The sequence below is a fragment of the Helianthus annuus genome, chromosome 8 (genome assembly GCF_002127325.2).
Source record: "Helianthus annuus cultivar XRQ/B chromosome 8, HanXRQr2.0-SUNRISE, whole genome shotgun sequence".
NCBI lineage: Eukaryota > Viridiplantae > Streptophyta > Magnoliopsida > Asterales > Asteraceae > Helianthus > Helianthus annuus.
Genome location: NC_035440.2, coordinates 50,656,673 through 50,674,976, shown reverse-complemented (window position 1 = coordinate 50,674,976; position 18,304 = coordinate 50,656,673). Strand labels below are relative to the sequence as shown.

The following is an 18,304-nucleotide window of genomic DNA, read 5'->3' as shown; positions in this document are numbered from 1 at the left end:
AACGAGCAGTAACAACGCACGAACGTGCGGGTTGTTACAGTCTCCCCTGCTTTAGGAAATTTCGTCCCGAAATTAATCCATAAGAAGGGTTGCGAGGGTCGATGCGAATGGGAGTAGCGATTAAAAGCGTCAAAAATAGGCGAGCGATCGGTTGAAATTCGACGAGCGAGAGCGTTGTGATGACGCGCGATGGCAGCGAGTAAGGCGATTCGCATAACAAAAGATGGCAACACACGAAAAGCGATCAAAAGTGTTTTGTATTCTCAAAAAGGTGATTAATTGGAAAGGTTGGAGAAAACTTATTTATGAAAATCTTCCCACAGTGCGTTGTGAACGGTTTCGATGTTCACACCAACGCCATGAGAGGATTTTATTAGGTTACTAAAAGATTTTAGATTCAAACTCGTGTTATGAAATTTTCTCGTCACGCGGCATTAACTTAAGTCGATTGTCACACCAACGTTACAAGGAAATCTCGTTTTTGTACAAATGTTTGACTAAATCTTCTTAGAAAAAGTTTGTAGGCAAAAAGCTTTGTTTACACAAAGGTTTTAAATAACATCAAAGATTTTAAATTTAAAGTCGGCCCCGCATGGCACTTTCTCACGAAAGTTCGACAATATGGCTAAAACACTTATATATAGGAAGTACCAGCGGCGTATCCACCATGTTTTAGCCATATGGCTTCCGTCTCGTGAGGCGGTGTCATGTGTGTCGACATAGTACTGATTGATTTCGATTCCCTCGGTCCAAGCGAAAAATGGTCGGACCAAGTGTAAGAGAAGGATTGAGCAAACTGAGCGATGAAGTCGTTTTCGAACTCAGTTTAGCGATACGAGCGAGTGCGATAAGCGATAAGCGGTACGCGATATTTGATAGCGCAACACAGATTAAGCGAAGACGACGGCAATAAGCGAAAAGCGATAAGCGACGAGCGATAGCGACAATCGTCGAGCGATAAGCGACGGTCAATGCGTTGCAAGCGATGGGAATATGCGATTTGATTAGATTAAACGACACCACAAGCCTTAACTGACATTAAGCCCCACATGGTCTTTTTCCATGAAAATCTGCTGATATGGCTAAAACATTTATATATAGGAAGTACCAGCGGCGTATCCACCATGTTTTAACCCTATCAGTTTCATCTCGTGAAGCGAGGTTATGTGTGCTAACATAACACAGATAACATAAATAACGGTAGGCAATAACATTACGATGTGAGCTGTATTTTTTTGAATTTCTACGTTCTAAGACTTGTCATATTTAAGTCTATGATATTCAATGGTTGTCGATGATTGTTTAGTTATGTCAAACAGTGGCAATATTTACAACAAAGCCTATGTACACAGATTAAACTAAGTCCAAAGTTACATCAGATTTAAATAGATTCAAACAGTATAACAACACTAACAATATAGCATACACAAAATGATAAGAAACCAAGCCATAGAATATGTAAAATGAGTCAAAAAGTACCTCGTGGTAATTCAAAAGGGTGTCATACTTATACTAGATTACATGCAGTGCCGAACTAATGTGACAATGAATCATAATATATCAACATGTCTTCTGATTCTCGCTTTACGTTTCTTGATTTCGATAAGTTTGTCATGAATGTTGGACATCCAGTTTCATATCAGCGGAAGCATTACCGGTGTTCGAAGAATTGGTTTTCATTGTGTTATGATTAAACACACAAAACAAAGTATGAAATATGGGAACAAGAAGAAAACGATTCTGGACAATTCTTATGAAATGAAATTGTCTTGGTGACCAGAAAAGTTTGTCGGTTAATACATATATATATCTATGAGAATGACGGTTGTAGGAATTGGCGGGAATAACCGCTATATGAAACGGTGCCACCAATTCGTCATCTCGGTTCGATAATTAATTACGTAATAAACTAAAACATCCTAAAATACATAATAAACATACATAATTAAGTTTATAATCTAACATACTCCCCTAAACTTAATTATGTTTAGAAGCATGTATGAGGACACTCCGGGTCGTTTTGCCTGCATCTTCTTCATCCCTTCCCAGTCATTACCGGCGAACAAAGCATAGTGATGGATCGCCTCTTCATCTTGAATATCTCCGCCCCTTTTCCTTCTTCATGGCAGAGATCCGATGAACCTTTGTCTTGTTCCACCATTTCCTTATCTATCGCTTTTCCTTGCACAGCCCTGAACTTGTAATAATAGATTAATATGTCCAGATACATGGCATACAATGTCCTCATCAGTTCTCCGATATCATATTCATAACCCATATCGTTTTCCACTACTGCCCAGCGGTCGTTGGTCGACATAATCTTATACCCTGCATTACGTTTTTGTTTGTCTTTCATTCCTGATTCATCTTCCTTCGCACGAACGGTTCTTTTCTTAATATTCTTGTCTTCATGAACGGTTCCGGTCATCGGAACATCGTCTTGCATATCGCCTACGAAGACATACGAGTCTTCATCTTCTTCGTCATCGAGAATCCTACGGCCCTCATCATAATCGTCTTCAGCCCTTACATGGCTGGAACTTGGGACACTTACTTGTCCGTTCTTTAAATTCTGGGAATCCTTATCGATTCTGTTCGCTATTTCATCGTTCCTCTTACAGACGTAATTCATTGTTGGACCATCTTGTTCCAATCGCATCTTCCTTCGTCTTTCATTCATTTCATCCGAACAGTGTTTGCATCGCATTGTTTCTCGCTTCATTCTTGCAAACATTCGTGTGCGATCGGGGTTGAATTCGTCTCCGTCTCCGTACACTCTGTTTTGTTCTTCATCCGGTTGTGCCCGGAATCGTATAACATCGATCGATTTTCTTCGATTTCCCACCGTGGCTCTGATACCACTATGTTGGACATCCAGTTTCATATCAGCGGAAGCATTACCGGTGTTCGAAGAATTGGTTTTCATTGTGTTATGATTAAACACACAAAACAAAGTATGAAATATGGGAACAAGAAGAAAACGATTCTGGACAATTCTTATGAAATGAAATTGTCTTGGTGACCAGAAAAGTTTGTCGGTTAATACATATATATATCTATGAGAATGACGGTTGTAGGAATTGGCGGGAATAACCGCTATATGAAACGGTGCCACCAATTCGTCATCTCGGTTCGATAATTAATTACGTAATAAACTAAAACATCCTAAAATACATAATAAACATACATAATTAAGTTTATAATCTAACATGTTAGAAATATTAAACTATGTTATGTTTTATGTAATTAATTCGGATGATTCGGACATATAATTAGGTTAGCTTATTATGTTAGTTAATGATATGATTATCAACATTTGGAAGATAAGCGGGAATCCATTTCGAAATAACTGAATATTGGTTACCCGCCTTATCTTAACCGCCAAAATGTAATGTATAAATCAGTTTTGCCGGGAACGATAACCGGTATCAAGACATTCTTAATTTCCACTAAGAACTGTCCAATTCCTTTCTGTCATTCAATCATTGTTTTCAATCGATAATGCACATTCAGTTTGGTTCTCTTGTTTACGACAACATGGATTCTTCTTATAATCCAAACTTGTCGTCAACTTCCGCTGCCACTCGGTCATCTGACTTCCAACAAAGTGGTATCAGAGCGACGAAAGGGAAGATGCCGATGACTGATCTGAAACCAACGTCCAGTATGTTGCCTTGTCAACATTGCACGGATGAAATGAAGAACAATAATAAGCGTTTTCAGCGAGTAAAGACATGCTTTTACTGTCACCAACCGGGGCATCAAATTTACAAGTGTAATAAGAAAGAAACAGACGAAGCGATACAGTTAATCCGGCAAGCGGTGAATGCGGGCATACAGAATCAAAGAGGAGATTTCAGTAATCATCAAGAGATGATTGTAGTGGGTACCGAAGGCGGGCTATGGAGCGATATTTGGTACGTTAGTTCTGTATTTAAACACCATATGGCCGGAAATTTAAATGTGTTTAAACGAATTAAACACATAATCGGGGTTGATACACAAACCGGAGAAAATAATTTCTTATTCACACGTGGGGTTGGTTCGGTTGAAATCAAAACAGGAAATGAAACTATGAGAATTCAAAGCGTTTTCTATTCACCGGAATTAGATAGGAACATTTTGAGTATGGATCAATTAACCATGCAAGGTTTTACCGTTAACAAAAACGGTGACACTTGTAAGATCTATCCAATGTTCTCTACCCCGGTTGATAACTCTATGAACGAAACAAGTGGGTTAACAAGAGAAGAAGAAATAGGGTTACACGAGAAACAGAATATTATCGAAGAAAATGTACATGATAATGAGTTTAAAGAAAGGTATCTAAATTCATATTTCGAAGATCTGGATTTGTCCTCACACGAAACAGATTGGAGTATGATGATTGTCAAGAACATGGAATTTAATGAATTTGATGACTGCATTGCATTCATAAATTTATTAGATGATCGTGAATTTGTGATCAAGTATAAACATATGCTTGATTCAAAGTTTGAGGAATTAGTTAAATGGTTTTTATTTAACTATTTGGAAATCACGAGTCGACCGGTTCCACCAGTTGCTTTGCATAAGAGAAAGGTTAATCTGCTAAGCTTATTCTTGTTGGTAGCCGCGGATGGAGGATACAAAACAGTAACAACAGAAAACATGTGGCCTGCAATAGCGAAGGATATGGGTTTTAACTACGAAGACGGAGATTACATGAGAACTACATATGCCATGTATCTCGATATCTTGGAGTATTACTATAGTTTCAATCAATTTCAGAGGAAAATGCAGGATAAAGAGGTTGTTGCTGAAGAAGGCAGACTTACCGAAAGTCATCAGAGGGTATCTACCAATGCAGAAGGTGTTCAACAAGAGATTGCACAAGAAATTGCAGGAATGGGACAAGCAGCGCTGTTCACACGCATTGATGATGAAGATTGGAGCAAAGGGAAGAGGAGAAAACGCTTCAACTTTGACTATGCAAGGTGGGCTGTGGAAGAAGCAAATCAAAGTGTGCTGGATCGGTCTCGCAAACATAACCTAGTTTAAGGGGGGTTATGTTAGAAATATTAAACTATGTTATGTTTTATGTAATTAATTCGGATGATTCGGACATATAATTAGGTTAGCTTATTATGTTAGTTAATGATATGATTATCAACATTTGGAAGATAAGCGGGAATCCATTTCGAAATAACTGAATATTGGTTACCCGCCTTATCTTAACCGCCAAAATGTAATGTATAAATCAGTTTTGCCGGGAACGATAACCGGTATCAAGACATTCTTAATTTCCACTAAGAACTGTCCAATTCCTTTCTGTCATTCAATCATTGTTTTCAATCGATAATGCACATTCAGTTTGGTTCTCTTGTTTACGACAACATGGATTCTTCTTATAATCCAAACTTGTCGTCAACTTCCGCTGCCACTCGGTCATCTGACTTCCTCGTGAAGCGAGGTTATGTGTGCTAACATAACACAGATAACATAAATAACGGTAGGCAATAACATTACGATGTGAGCTGTATTTTTTTGAATTTCTACGTTCTAAGACTTGTCATATTTAAGTCTATGATATTCAATGGTTGTCGATGATTGTTTAGTTATGTCAAACAGTGGCAATATTTACAACAAACCCTATGTACACAGATTAAACTAAGTCCAAAGTTACATCAGATTTAAACAGATTCAAACAGTATAACAACACTAACAATATAGCATACACAAAATGATAAGAAACCAAGCCATAGAATATGTAAAATGAGTCAAAAAGTACCTCGTGGTAATTCAAAAGGGTGTCATACTTATACTAGATTACATGCAGTGCCGAACTAATGTGACAATGAATCATAATATATCAACATGTCTTCTGATTCTCGCTTTACGTTTCTTGATTTCGATAAGTTTGTCATGAATGCACCATGGGAAACTCAGAAAATGGCGTGGCTTACCCTCATCATAGCCAGCATCGTAACGGCCCCAGTACTGTGGATGGTATGTGACATGATACCATGCAGATGCTTTTGCATACACATTATCATCTTCTGTATCCCTATCTCCTCCGCCACTACTGAACCAGTTTCTAGTTTCCTTCCTTAATGACTTTACAGCTAAACCAACCGCTTCAGCATCATTCCTTCGGTCAAAAGATCTCGACATTTTCATGATACTACCAGTTAAAAGTTCCGCTTCAGTCTTGATCCCATAATAATCCATCAGACTACCCAATTTGTTATCGTAACGAGTCTTAAAATCAAATGCTTCATCAATGTAATCCTGAAAGCCAATCACTTCCATGTCAGCATCATAAGTCTGTCTAGCCACCTCTTTTGTGAAGGGAGTGACCGGGCAGTTTTGTGGGGCGATGTGTTTTACTTCCCGAAACAGTTTCCCAATTACGTTTTGTGACTCATAGGTTGTTTTGTCCGGTTTTTCCATGAAATCTGGATACTCTTTGGGCCGGAGATTTGAGGGCATTACTGCTGGAACACCGGTTTTTGGAAAGTCTACAGCAATTGAGAAGAGCTTCGCAAGCTCTACACAAGGTTCAGCCATTGCTTTAGTAGGTTCCCGGTCTGCGAAGACTGTGTGGGCATTTGAAATTTTTCCTAAACTGTCATTGACTATGTAGTTTGTGAAATACTCCTCGACTTCCTAGAATAGATAAAATAGAATCAAGATCAAATGAGATTAAAGAAATAAGTTTCTATCCCTAAGGGTGGATAATCCTGACACGAGACCAACACGAATATATTCAAGTTTTTGGTTGGCTAGTAAACAAACAAACAAACGTACCCACTAAAATCTCACTCATAGCAAGCTATTGGTAGGGTTGGGGGTGGGTAGAATGGGGCAAACTTTTCCTCTATCCCATAGCAAGCTCCCGGTGAGACTTAGCTTGGCCAATCTTAACCCATTTAATTTAATATTTAATTTTTTGTATGTGTTGACTTGTGTTATAAATAATGGGTTGTGTTTGGATTGTACTAAAACTAAACAGGCTGACCAGACACCAGTTTAAAATTAGAAGTTAGAAAGATGGAAAATATATAATTTATAGGTTCAACCCGCCAACCAGTTTATAGGTTCAATCCACCAACCCATTTAAGACCCCCATAACCCGTTTACAATTTTATCCCAACCGGTCAACCTGTTTTGACTTGCAAACTCGTTTGACCATTCCGATAAATAAGTTACATGTGTTGTCTTTGGGTTACATGTTTTCAAGCATGTTTGTATTAGGGTTGATATCTTTGACACGAATAAAATCTCACGTTATGGTTCATCAATTTTAACTCTCCAACCCAAACGTGCCAACTACTTAGCTTGTCGACCCACACAATCGCCATCCCTATTATCAATCTTCTGAAGTAGTAAAGGCATAGTGGGTAACGGTTCAAAACTAAAAGTACTCTTTAGGAAGTATTTGACTAGTTTGACCCAGTCTTTTTAGCATATATTTTACCTTTTTACTTGTTTGATCCATTATGGACATTATATAACCCAAATCGACCTGTTCAGAAATATGTGACATTTACCAATGCATTTATACCTCTATAGTAACATCATGATCGAGTTGCGTAGATCGAGCTGGGGTATAATCCATTGGTTCGAGCAGGATAGGTGGAATAAGATCAGGGTCCCAACAGACAAAGTATATATCTCCATCCAAATCGCTTCCTGAACATTCGTTTGGATGAGGCCTATAGTGTAAAAAATATGTATGTTAGCACAAGCCAAGCCAAACATGATCATACAAAATCACCACAGTAGATTCTGTAAATAAAATTAAATAAGAAAGATATTTGCAATATATTTACCTTTTTCCTTTCTGTGGAAAAACAACACAATCCACCATATGGTGTAATGCTGGAACATTAACAGCCTTCAAGACCCGTACATCACCGGGATGCAAACATGGGTTTTTAGCAACCACCACATACCCCTTAACAATTCGGGACCTATACGAGCCAATTCCGTTATAATCACCATCCAATGGCCTTCTTCCTGCACTAGAATATTGAACAAAAACTTCACCATATTGAAGTGTTCGGGTTTCATCCAAACATCCCATCATTGATCTTCCTTTAGGAACAAAAATCTTCGTTTTAGTTCTCAATTCTAGTAACTTTGTTGCACGAAAAACTTGCAGCATCATTGAAAGAAACGGTTCAGCATTCGGCTTATATCCACACGAAAGCATACCCTTCATGACGTTGGTGTTTTCTCCTGGTGACATTAAATCTATTGCCTCTCCTGCCTTCGTTGGCTCCACTAGAATGGCATCTAGTAAGGATACTGCTTCTCTTTGCATCTTTTCAAAGATGTGATCAGAAACCCCGAGGGTAGAAAGAAGGGTGATGAACTGGCGGTTCAAATAGCACGGCTGATATTTGCTAACCGCGAGAATATCCAACTTTGTGTTGTCAGATTCAAATTTTAACATGCTTTTCCTCAAGGATAATTTCATGAACGAGTTAGGGTCCACAGCCACGACACCTTTGTATCCGCCATATCGAATTTGAAAAGCTGATGGAATAAAATCATAGCCACATTTTCTCGAAACCCTTTCAGCAAGTTCCGCAGATATTTTTCCAATTCCATCAGAAAAAACATATGTAGTATCATTTCTTACAATTTTTATATCAGAAATTTCTTCAACTTCATACCGTGCAACACTTAAACTTTCTTTTGATGAACCAAAGCATTGACCAAGTCTAGCAGCATATTTTGCAACATTTCTAATGCTACTAAAATCACCCATCCAATTTCTTATTTCAGCAGCATTTACTCTTCCAGTTGATGCAAACATCCATGCGGAATTATCCCGTAACTGGCTCGATGAGAAAGCAAGAAATTCAAACTTCTTATTGCCAATTACTATCCCATTCTTAAGAATTGACAAAATTCTCCTATAAATTTCGGTTCTGCTTACCCCATTATGACCTACTCTTGGGGATAAATCTGTTGAATAAAGTTTCTCTAATTCTTCATCAACAAACGAAACACGAAGAAAATTATCAATATAATCTGCATAGTGGCGTAGAACCCGATTGGACATAATGACCTCTGGCCCCCAGAAGTACACCTTTGATGGTGTAATTTGAACTCTCCTTACGTATACAAGACCATTCTCCAATGAGATAGCAGGCGACCTTAACCTTTTGTTTTTTCGATATTCTTCGATTATTAACCTAACCGGATCATAACAACAAACTTTTGACAAATAAAGTTTCTCCATGACATATTCAATTGATTCAATGTCACGTCTTCGAGGATCCAACAACGCATAGAAATCAGCATTAAGGACAGGTCCCGGAATGCAACCATGTTGAACCAAGGCGCAGATCTTAAAAACTATATTAAACGGCAGATTATAATAACCTTCGTTGGGACCCACAATCGGAACTAGCTCTATATTTTTAGAAAAACTACGACCAGTCACCAAGTTAAATGGATGGTTACTTTCTTCATAATATGGAAAATAGCAACCAAGATCTGGTAGTTCAACATCATGTGGAAGTTCTATGCATAGATGAGATGATTGTCCAATGGCAAAAGATGGAGTGAAGTCTATTGCCCTAACCCACTGATCATCAGAAAGTTCCGTATTAAAGTTATAAAGGCTGTCTTCAAGTTTTCGATAAATTCGTGGAGCACCATATAGCTGCAAAATAAAAGATGATCATAAATGAAACATCAAAATGGGGACTAAAATCTAAAAGGACAAAAATAAAAGAAACACATTTGAATCGAGATTACTGAGACAACTTAAATTGGATCACGTTATGTATTAATCAAACTTCTAATGTTTTCAAATAATGTTTTTATTCTTTCACCAAAACCACAATACTAATACTGTCAAGTACATAGTAGTTCAATCGAACTAACCTGAATTACAAGAAACCTTGCACCAACGCCACGTGGGCAATGTAGCTGAACTTGCCAAATATTTTCATACGAGAGTTGCAGCTTGTAACTCGTCATGAACTCCGAAACACCAAAGTATAACTTTCTTAATCGAAATCCAAATTTCACCGATGCATTTTCCATTTTACAGAGCACCGACAAACTCGTTTTTGACACCTGGCAACCAAAATGAAGAGTTGCACCTTCCATTTCAAAAGCAAATTGCCTAGGCTTCTGTACAAGATCAATATCCTTTTTCCAAGCCTTTAAATAAGATCTACCATACCATAACTGCCTACTGTTAGCCAGGTTTAATATACATTCCATATCATCTTTTGTTGTAAATTGGACTCTAGCATAAGCTCTATCCCCTGGCTTCTTTTGTCTAACCTCTAAAGCCTCAATACTCCCTACTACACCAATATATCCCTCCAAGACTGTTTTAACTACATCTGCAGATACTAAATTGGGGAATCCGTAAACATCAACCGTCTTACCCATCCAACCGAGCTGTTTTCAACTGCAATTTCACATCATACATCATATAAATTAATTGAAGCAAAAATGTTTACATATCTATAAATTTCCAATTAAGTCGCAAATTTTATTCAAATAGGCAATATTCAATTTTGTGGTCATCTAATTAGAAGAAAATTTTTGACATTAATATCATTTTACTACTAATGTGTTTATTCTATATATAAAATTATAATCACTGCAAACCAAGAACAGATAAATAGATTGTTTTGATAGGAACCTAACAATATAAAAAACCTGTTACCTCCTTCAATGATATATATTCCCAATTTTGTAAATAAATCCAAGTAATTATTTGTCAAAAACTTTAAGCAATTATCATAAATTAAAAATGGAACCTCCCTCATTTAGATAAAACTAAATTTTGTTGTTACTGACACTAAGATCACATTATCTCCACAAATAACCAAAAAAAGCTTTTGGTAAATTTCAAAGTAATTTTGTAAACTTAACCTTCTAGTGATATTAGCAAAGCATGAAGCTTCTGCAACAGAATCTAAAGAAAATTACCAGATACCGAAGATAATTGAGATGATGATTGGTGATGGTGAACAGTTTGTGCTATATGTGTGGACGGTTACGGGGAATATATCGTCATTGGCAACTCTAACCGTCACAAGATTCTATCTGCTTTGTAGAGAGATCATGGTACCTCAGTAATGCGTCGGCCCACTAGAGTAGAAAGCTTGGGCTTGTTTTTAAACTTAATAATAACTTATTTAAATTTGGCTCCATTTAAATGTTTAGTGAGTAGCTAAAAATTAGATTAGCTAACTATAAATAATTCATTAAATTAGATTAATTTATTTTTAGCTATTAATTAATACATTTGCCAATATGGTTGGTAATGGGGTTTTTCACTAAGACTAAGGGGTATGGAGAGCCTCATCCCCAAGGGGATGGGCCGCCACGTCAGCGCCACGTAGGAGTGGCTTGGAGAGGATGGACCTAGGGGGGTGGGGGATGAACCCCTTTGTGTATATATATGTATGTATGTATAGGTATATGTGAGAGAAGGAAGGAGGAGGGAGGATCGGCTACCCCGGCTGTGGGGTGCTGGTTGTGCCGAGCCGAGCCCCAGGGGGCGGTGTGGGGGACCGGCGCCGGGCCTCAGCCGGCCCCCATACCCTTTAGTCTAAGAGTCTGACTGGTATGAGGTAACGGAATGGACGAGCGAATGGAATAGACGAGATAATGGAATGGACGGGGGAATGCAATAGATCATTACCATTCTATGTCTTGTTTGGTTACCATATGGTAATGGAATGAATTATTATTGTGTATTGTTTGGTAGCTAAGAAAAACGAATGAATAAAATCGACAGCGAGTGGTGGTGGTCTATGGTAGTGATTGTGGGTGGTTATAGGTGGCGGTGGTAGGTGGTGGCGCCGTGGCGGAGGCGGCGATGGGTGGTGGTGGCGGAGACGAGTGGTGGTGGAGGCGGCGGCGACCGGGGGCCCAACGGGGGTGGCGGTGGCAGCGGTCGTCGGTGGTGGTTGGTGGCGATGGCGATGGTGGTTGGGGGTGGCAGTGGTTGTGGTGTCCACGGTGGTGGTGGGTGGTGGTGGCAAGTGGCGTTGGTGTCGGTGGTAGTTGGTGGCGGTGGTGGGTGGCAACGACGGCTGTAGTGGCTGTTGGGGTGGCGGCAGAGGCGGTGACGGGTTGCGGCGATGGTGGTTGGTGGTGGGTGGTGGAGGCAAGTGGCATTGACGGCGGTGGTTGGTGGCGGTGGTTGGTGGCAGCAGTGGGTGTCAACGGCGGCGGGTGGTGGCAGCGGCGGCGGTGACTGTCGAGGTGGTGACGGGTTACGGGTGGAGGCGGCCATGGCGTCGGTGGTGGGTGGTGGCGAAGGTGGTGGGTTGTGGTGTTGTTGATGTATGGTGTAAGAGGGGATGGAATGGAAAAAAACATGGGGAGTGGATGGAATGATTTTGAGAGAATGGAATGCCATATAGAATGAGTGATTTCATTCCATTGACCAACCAAATACTCTTTTATTCATTCCATCGTAATGATCCATTTCATTACCCTTCTCATTCCTGCATACCAAACACTACCTAAGTGATTTCCTTTTGGGGCATTGACGGATCTAGACTAAAATTTTAAGGGTAAAGTTCATTTTTTTTTTGTTATCATACTTCATACAATGTAAACGTAACAAAAATAGAAACACGATAATAAAAACGTTTCCGACCACTAGAATAGTTTTTCCATTTAAAATAGACCAATATTTTTAACCGTAGGTCACTAATAAAACTTCCCCGACAAGTAAATTAGACCAATTTTTACCATACTTTATTAAACCATTTTACATTAAAATATCTCTGACCATTAGAATAGCTTATCTTTTAAAGTCATAACCTTGTGGGTCAAAAACCTATTTATTAGGGGTGTAAACGAGTCGGGCCAAGCCCGACTAGGCTCGAGTTCGGTTCGTCATATTTTTTATGAAGCTCGAGCTCAGCTCGGTTCGAGCCTACTTATTTGAGCTCAAGCTCGGCTCACGGGTAAAACCCAAAGCTCGAGGTCGGCTCGACAACCTCAAACGGGATAAAAGCTCTGCCCGAGTTCGCTTCAATATCGCTTAAAAGAGGCAAAGCTTGGATCGTCAATGTTATAATCACTATTATATTATTATTATTACATACAAAAAAACCTTAAATTTTGTTTGGGCTCGTCTAGTCTGGCGTGCCTAAACGAGCTTTGTATTTCAGGCTCGAGCTCGGACCCGAAAACTAAACGAGCTCTGTTTCAGACTTGAGCCGGGGCTCGTTAAAGCTCGGCTCGTTCGAGCTTATAATTGAGCGGCTCATAGGTAACTCTCGAGCCTTTTGGCTTGTTTACATCCCTACTGTTTATCAAGGTACGCTCTTCCTAACGCGTTATATGTATGTTAACAATTAAAAACGATCAAAGTTCATTCTAAAATATATACATTAAAGAAACCATAAATAAAAGTGAAAAATGTGTATGCTCTACAACAAAGAGGTGTTGTCAAAAAGTTGTTCCTATCTTATACTCTATATTAGAAAATACAGCAAGACAAAAATAATGAATAAAAGTAAAAAATGTGGGAATAGTGGAAGCCTATAAATAAATTAACTTTAAACTAAGTTTTTGACTTTATAGTCATCTTCTTCAAGAAAAGAACCCGTGTTAACGCTTGTCGACCGGAAAATGAAATAAGCCACCATGATGCCATCTATTTTTATTGATCTCTCTCTTTCACTTTAACTATTTTATACGAGGAGGGGTAGCACAATATTTTTTCAAGGGTAGCGGAATATAGAAAAAGTCGAAATTGGGGTAGCGGGGGCTACCTGGCAAGTACGCCCCTGTCCTGGGGAGATCTCAAGTTCAATCCCTACTAAGTGCAAATTATGTAAATATGGGTGAGCACCACCAGGAGGGTCGAAATTGGGGTGAGAGATTAAACAACATATGTTAGCCCTTTAGAGAAAGCTGGAAAGTTGATTTGTCGTTCAAAAAAAAAAATAGTAGTACACTTGAACTTTCCTTTTAAAAACACCATAGCTTAAATAATAAGACTCGTGGATTCAGGTGGCACCTAAGGCTATCTTCATTGGTGACCTGATGTTAGGTTGGTCACCAATAAGACAAAAGTTTGAGTAATTAAAAAAATTAGAAAAGAAATTCATACCAACTAAAGTTGACAACCAGAGGTTGGTGGAGCAACCTTGGTGTTGGTGGAGCAACCTTGGTTGCAATCCAAACTAATACCCCTAATATATAATTAATCAAATAACTTATAATATTTAAACTTTGAAGAAAAACTAAATACATGGTATTTCTTAATTTTTTTTGTAAACATCCCGATATATTTTTTTTTTTAAAAACCGAGTTCGTTCAAGAACTTATATTTTTAGGTTGTGATGGGTTATGAATGTGTGTTAAAAATTGAGTAGGGTTGGGTTGTTTAGGTGGAAGAAAGAGATATTAATTTTTTAATAAAAGGTTAGGTTGGATCATGAACATAGTCTAAGAATTTTACGCATACAAAATTATAGGGCTAATTATTAAGGTTAAACAATAAGATCCTTCACTCCCCTTCATTTTGGAGGACTTTGATTGGCCACCAATACTACAAAATATGTACACACTTTGGAGTCCCTTTCACATCCATTGCTCTTTCAATAGCCTTTTTGGCATTCTCAGAGGATGTTAGAGGCTTTATCAAGTTGATGCGAGGTGGCTTTAATCCACAACTAATAGCCTAAGAGAAATAACATAAAATATCACAATTTATACTTTAACTACTTCCCTCTCAAACTCTTACACTCTGTTCCCGAGTTAACTTAATGAGGGATAAGAAAAGAAAGCAAAAGTGAGAAAGGAAAGGACGAGAAAGGAAAAATAAAGATGTCTTTCCCACCGTTTCCTCCCAAATCGGAAGGAAAGAAAAATTAAAGAATTTAGCCTAGTTTTCCTGTCACTTCCTTTCTTTTCCTTCCTTAAATGAAACTCGGGAACACGACATGTTTTATTTTCCTTTCTTTTCCTTCCTTAAATGAAACTCTGGAACACAAAATATTTTTGCTTTCTTTTTGTTTCCTTTCCTTTCCTTCGGTTAGTAAACTCTGGAACACAGTGTTAAAGCGTGAATTATTATACGTATAAGAGCATCCCATGTAGAGGTATTTTTAAGGTTGTGTGTCATCTTGCACTTGCCCCATTAATCACATTGATTCTCTCTCTCACTCTGCTCACTAAACATAAAAGCACCACTCCCCCCCTCCCCAAGCCTCTCACAACACCCTCAAATTTTGTTTCTACACAAGAACATAACCTACCTACCCCTCTCTCTCTCTCTCTCTCTCTCTCTCTCTCTCTCTCTCTCTCTCTCTCTCTCTCTCTCTCTCTTCTTCACATCATACCCTCTCACTTCCATCTCACCCTCTCTCTCCTAGAAACACTCCTAAAACATCTATTGTGAATACTCTAAGAATATTATCTAGTATATTTAGTTACATAGATAGTCCCTATACAGTAACAAATTTGAGTACTACGGGATTTTAGTTGCATGTATGGGGCTCATGGTTTTAATCTGTAATAAGTTTGGGTATTAACACTAACTTCTCATACTTAGTCCGTTTAAAATCACCAAAATGCCATTAGAATTAAAAAAACAAAAAAGAATAAAGTATTTTAAGGATTTTAAGAAATCTGCCAAAGGTAGGTTTGATGAGAGGGAGGTCGAAAACGTATATACCAAAAAAATTCTATAAAACGGGGGGTCGAAAACGTATATACCCAAAAATTTCTAAACGAAAACTATATACTCTCCACTACTAAGCGAAAAGTTCAAAGGGTCGGCCGCTCCCTCCCGCCCCCACTATGTTGCGCCACTATGCATTATATAATGTTGCATGTGCATAATACATAAATGTAGAAACTCCTATATAGTTTTTTCATTCTGAAAGTTGTCTACACTATTTCCATTCCTTATAAATGTAGACCTGTTGGATTTAGTTTTTTTTTTTTTCATTCTGTGGTTTGAGTTACTTGAGGTTCTTACATGTTTTTTATATTATTGACTATTATTCTTTCTAATATACTCGTATACCTTCAAGAAACTATACACACGTCAAAGATTCTATCTTTTTTTTGTGGGTAGATATAGCAATCGACAAACATTTAACATTTAGCTTAGTTCTTAGTCTTTGTTCAATGCTCAATATACAAAAACACAAAAATATAGTAAGTTTGTTTTTATAGTTCTGTTGAAATTAGTGATACCTTTGAGTAGGATATTAGATGTGTGACAAACCTCACCAAATCAGGTATCCGTACGAATTAATTAATATTTAATTAATGCTTAATTACTGTGCTTGCTTACAGTTGTGAATAAACTGCTACATGATTTCTGAAATATACATAACCATGCATCATACTTTATTTGCTATCACTCCATTATTTACACAGAACTATAGTGACAAACTTGATGCACAAAAAGCACAGTAGCACAATAAACGGATAACCCAGTAAACATGCTGACATAGCCAGCATCAGACAGACACTGTCTCTAAGGCCACTATGAGCCGGGAATAGATTGCTACACTAGTAGGAAGTGTAGGGAAATGAGGATTGTAGAACTGCGCAGGGCCGGCCCATGGGCCAGTGAAGTCAAGTTAGGGCTTTAGGCCCCCAACATGATAGGGCCTCCAGCTTTAAAGAAGTTATATAGGGTGTTTGCGATATTGGGCTTACAAATAAGGAAGTGGGCTGGGTTTTGAGACCTGATAATCATGTCTAAATAGGAAGCGGATGTTATTTCTTGCAATTAAAAAAAACTTAAATTAGGTTAGATGAATTGTCGGTTGGCATGTGTGGTTTTAGGTGGTTGTGAATAGTAATTCTAAATTTGTTCTTGAGTATGACATTCAAAATCGAGAAATCAAAGATCAAAGGTGGAACTTGGAAGGCTTGATTTTCGCATTCTTTTTTCTTGCTGATAAGTTGTTCTTTCTATCAGAGCCTTGAACTTTTGTAGGTAAACTTGTAGGCCCTAATCTTTTCTAAGGAAATTTTTTGTTTTTGTTCTTTCTGGTGTGAATTTGTGAAACCTTTTTTAATTCTTTTTTGCAATTTGTGATTACTTGAATCTCTTTTCAGTTTGTTGATACTTAGATTTTTTTATACTATGATTAGTTTTCTTGGGAATTTTATGCTCACACAACAACTTATAACTTAAAAACAAAAAAATTAGAGAAAAATGCTCGGATAGTCCCTGTGGTTTGCAAGTTTTTCACCTTTAGTCCCTAACTTTCTAAAATTACAGCTATGGGTCCCCAACTTTTGCAATTTTATTCTCGGATAGTCACTGACACGGATGAAGGTTAACTTTTGGTGTTAAATGGGTGTGAAATGACCAAAACACCCTTACTAATAAATAAAACATAAAAATATAATTAATTTTTTTAAAACCCTACCCTACCCCCACCCCACTCCATTTCTTTCCCAACCAACCACTGTTATGAGCCCAAAGAAAACTATGGAACTCAAAACCAGTGGCAACTCGAAACCGTGGAGGTGATTGTGACACGAAACAGTGAATCTCGAAAAACTCAGTTAACTTGAAATCATTTTGTCGAAATCACAGACTCGAAACCTCAGGAGAGATAGGACAGATAGTTTTCAATAATTTTGATTTGGGGAAGATTGAAGAACAGTGGGGAAGGAGAAGAACAGTGGTTAGGAAAGAGATGGGATGGGGGTGGGGGTGGGGGTGGGGTAGGGTTTTAAATAATTAATTATATTTTTATGTTTTATTTATTAGTAAGGGTGTTTTGGTCATTTCACACCCATTTAACACCAAAAGTTAATCTCCATCTGTGTCAGGGACTATCCGAGAAAGAAATTGCAAAAGATAGGGACTATAGCTGTAATGTTAGAAAGTTAAGAACTAAAGGTGAAAAACTAGCAAACCACAGGGACTATCCGAGCATTTTTCTCAAAAAATTAACTCCAACAACTATAAAGTTTTGGTTTATTATTGTCTGGCTCAAATCCAGATAAAGGAGGAGGTTTATATTAAAAAGTTCTTTTAAAGGCCCCCTATCTTTTAGTTTGCTTGGGGCCTTCAATAAGGTTGAGCCGGCGCTGGAACTGCGTCACTAGGTATTAGTTATAGTGACCGGATGTGCCTAAAACGTGTTTTAAACACAAAATCCTGCACTTTAATGCAAAATTCAGGATTTAAGCTAACTAGTAAAGTGCAAAAACATGGAAAAATAATACTAGACACTTTCCAAAGTGTCGGGATTCATTGTGTCACTAAAAATAATATCAAAGACACTTTAAATGCTTATTTAGCACTTTAACGGATCGGTATCCAACCGAACAA

At 38.1% G+C, this 18,304-nt stretch overlaps 2 protein-coding genes across 3 annotated transcripts; both read right to left on the bottom strand.

Moving 5' to 3' along the window:
- Window positions 1-1,420: 1,420 nt before the first annotated feature.
- On the bottom strand, window positions 1,421-11,117 carry LOC110869964 (probable RNA-dependent RNA polymerase 1). 2 transcript variants are annotated; one of them, XM_035976265.1, is made up of 6 exons: window positions 10,951-11,117; window positions 9,886-10,423; window positions 7,815-9,661; window positions 7,547-7,697; window positions 5,911-6,648; window positions 1,421-1,619 (listed from the first exon to the last, which is right to left on the bottom strand). In XM_035976265.1, the coding sequence occupies exons 2-6, from the start codon at window positions 10,402-10,404 to the stop codon at window positions 1,551-1,553; spliced, it is 3,324 nt and encodes a 1,107-aa protein (XP_035832158.1). In that variant the 5' UTR covers window positions 10,405-10,423; window positions 10,951-11,117; the 3' UTR covers window positions 1,421-1,550. The 2 variants fall into 2 exon arrangements, with proteins under 2 accessions (XP_035832158.1, XP_021974855.2); XM_022119163.2 differs by lacking the exon at window positions 1,421-1,619 and having other exon boundaries at window positions 5,651-6,648.
- A 683-nt stretch (window positions 11,118-11,800) lies between these two features.
- On the bottom strand, window positions 11,801-12,265 carry LOC110869963 (formin-like protein 14). The gene has a single exon (XM_022119162.1). The coding sequence runs from the start codon at window positions 12,263-12,265 to the stop codon at window positions 11,801-11,803; it is 465 nt and encodes a 154-aa protein (XP_021974854.1).
- Window positions 12,266-18,304: the final 6,039 nt, after the last annotated feature.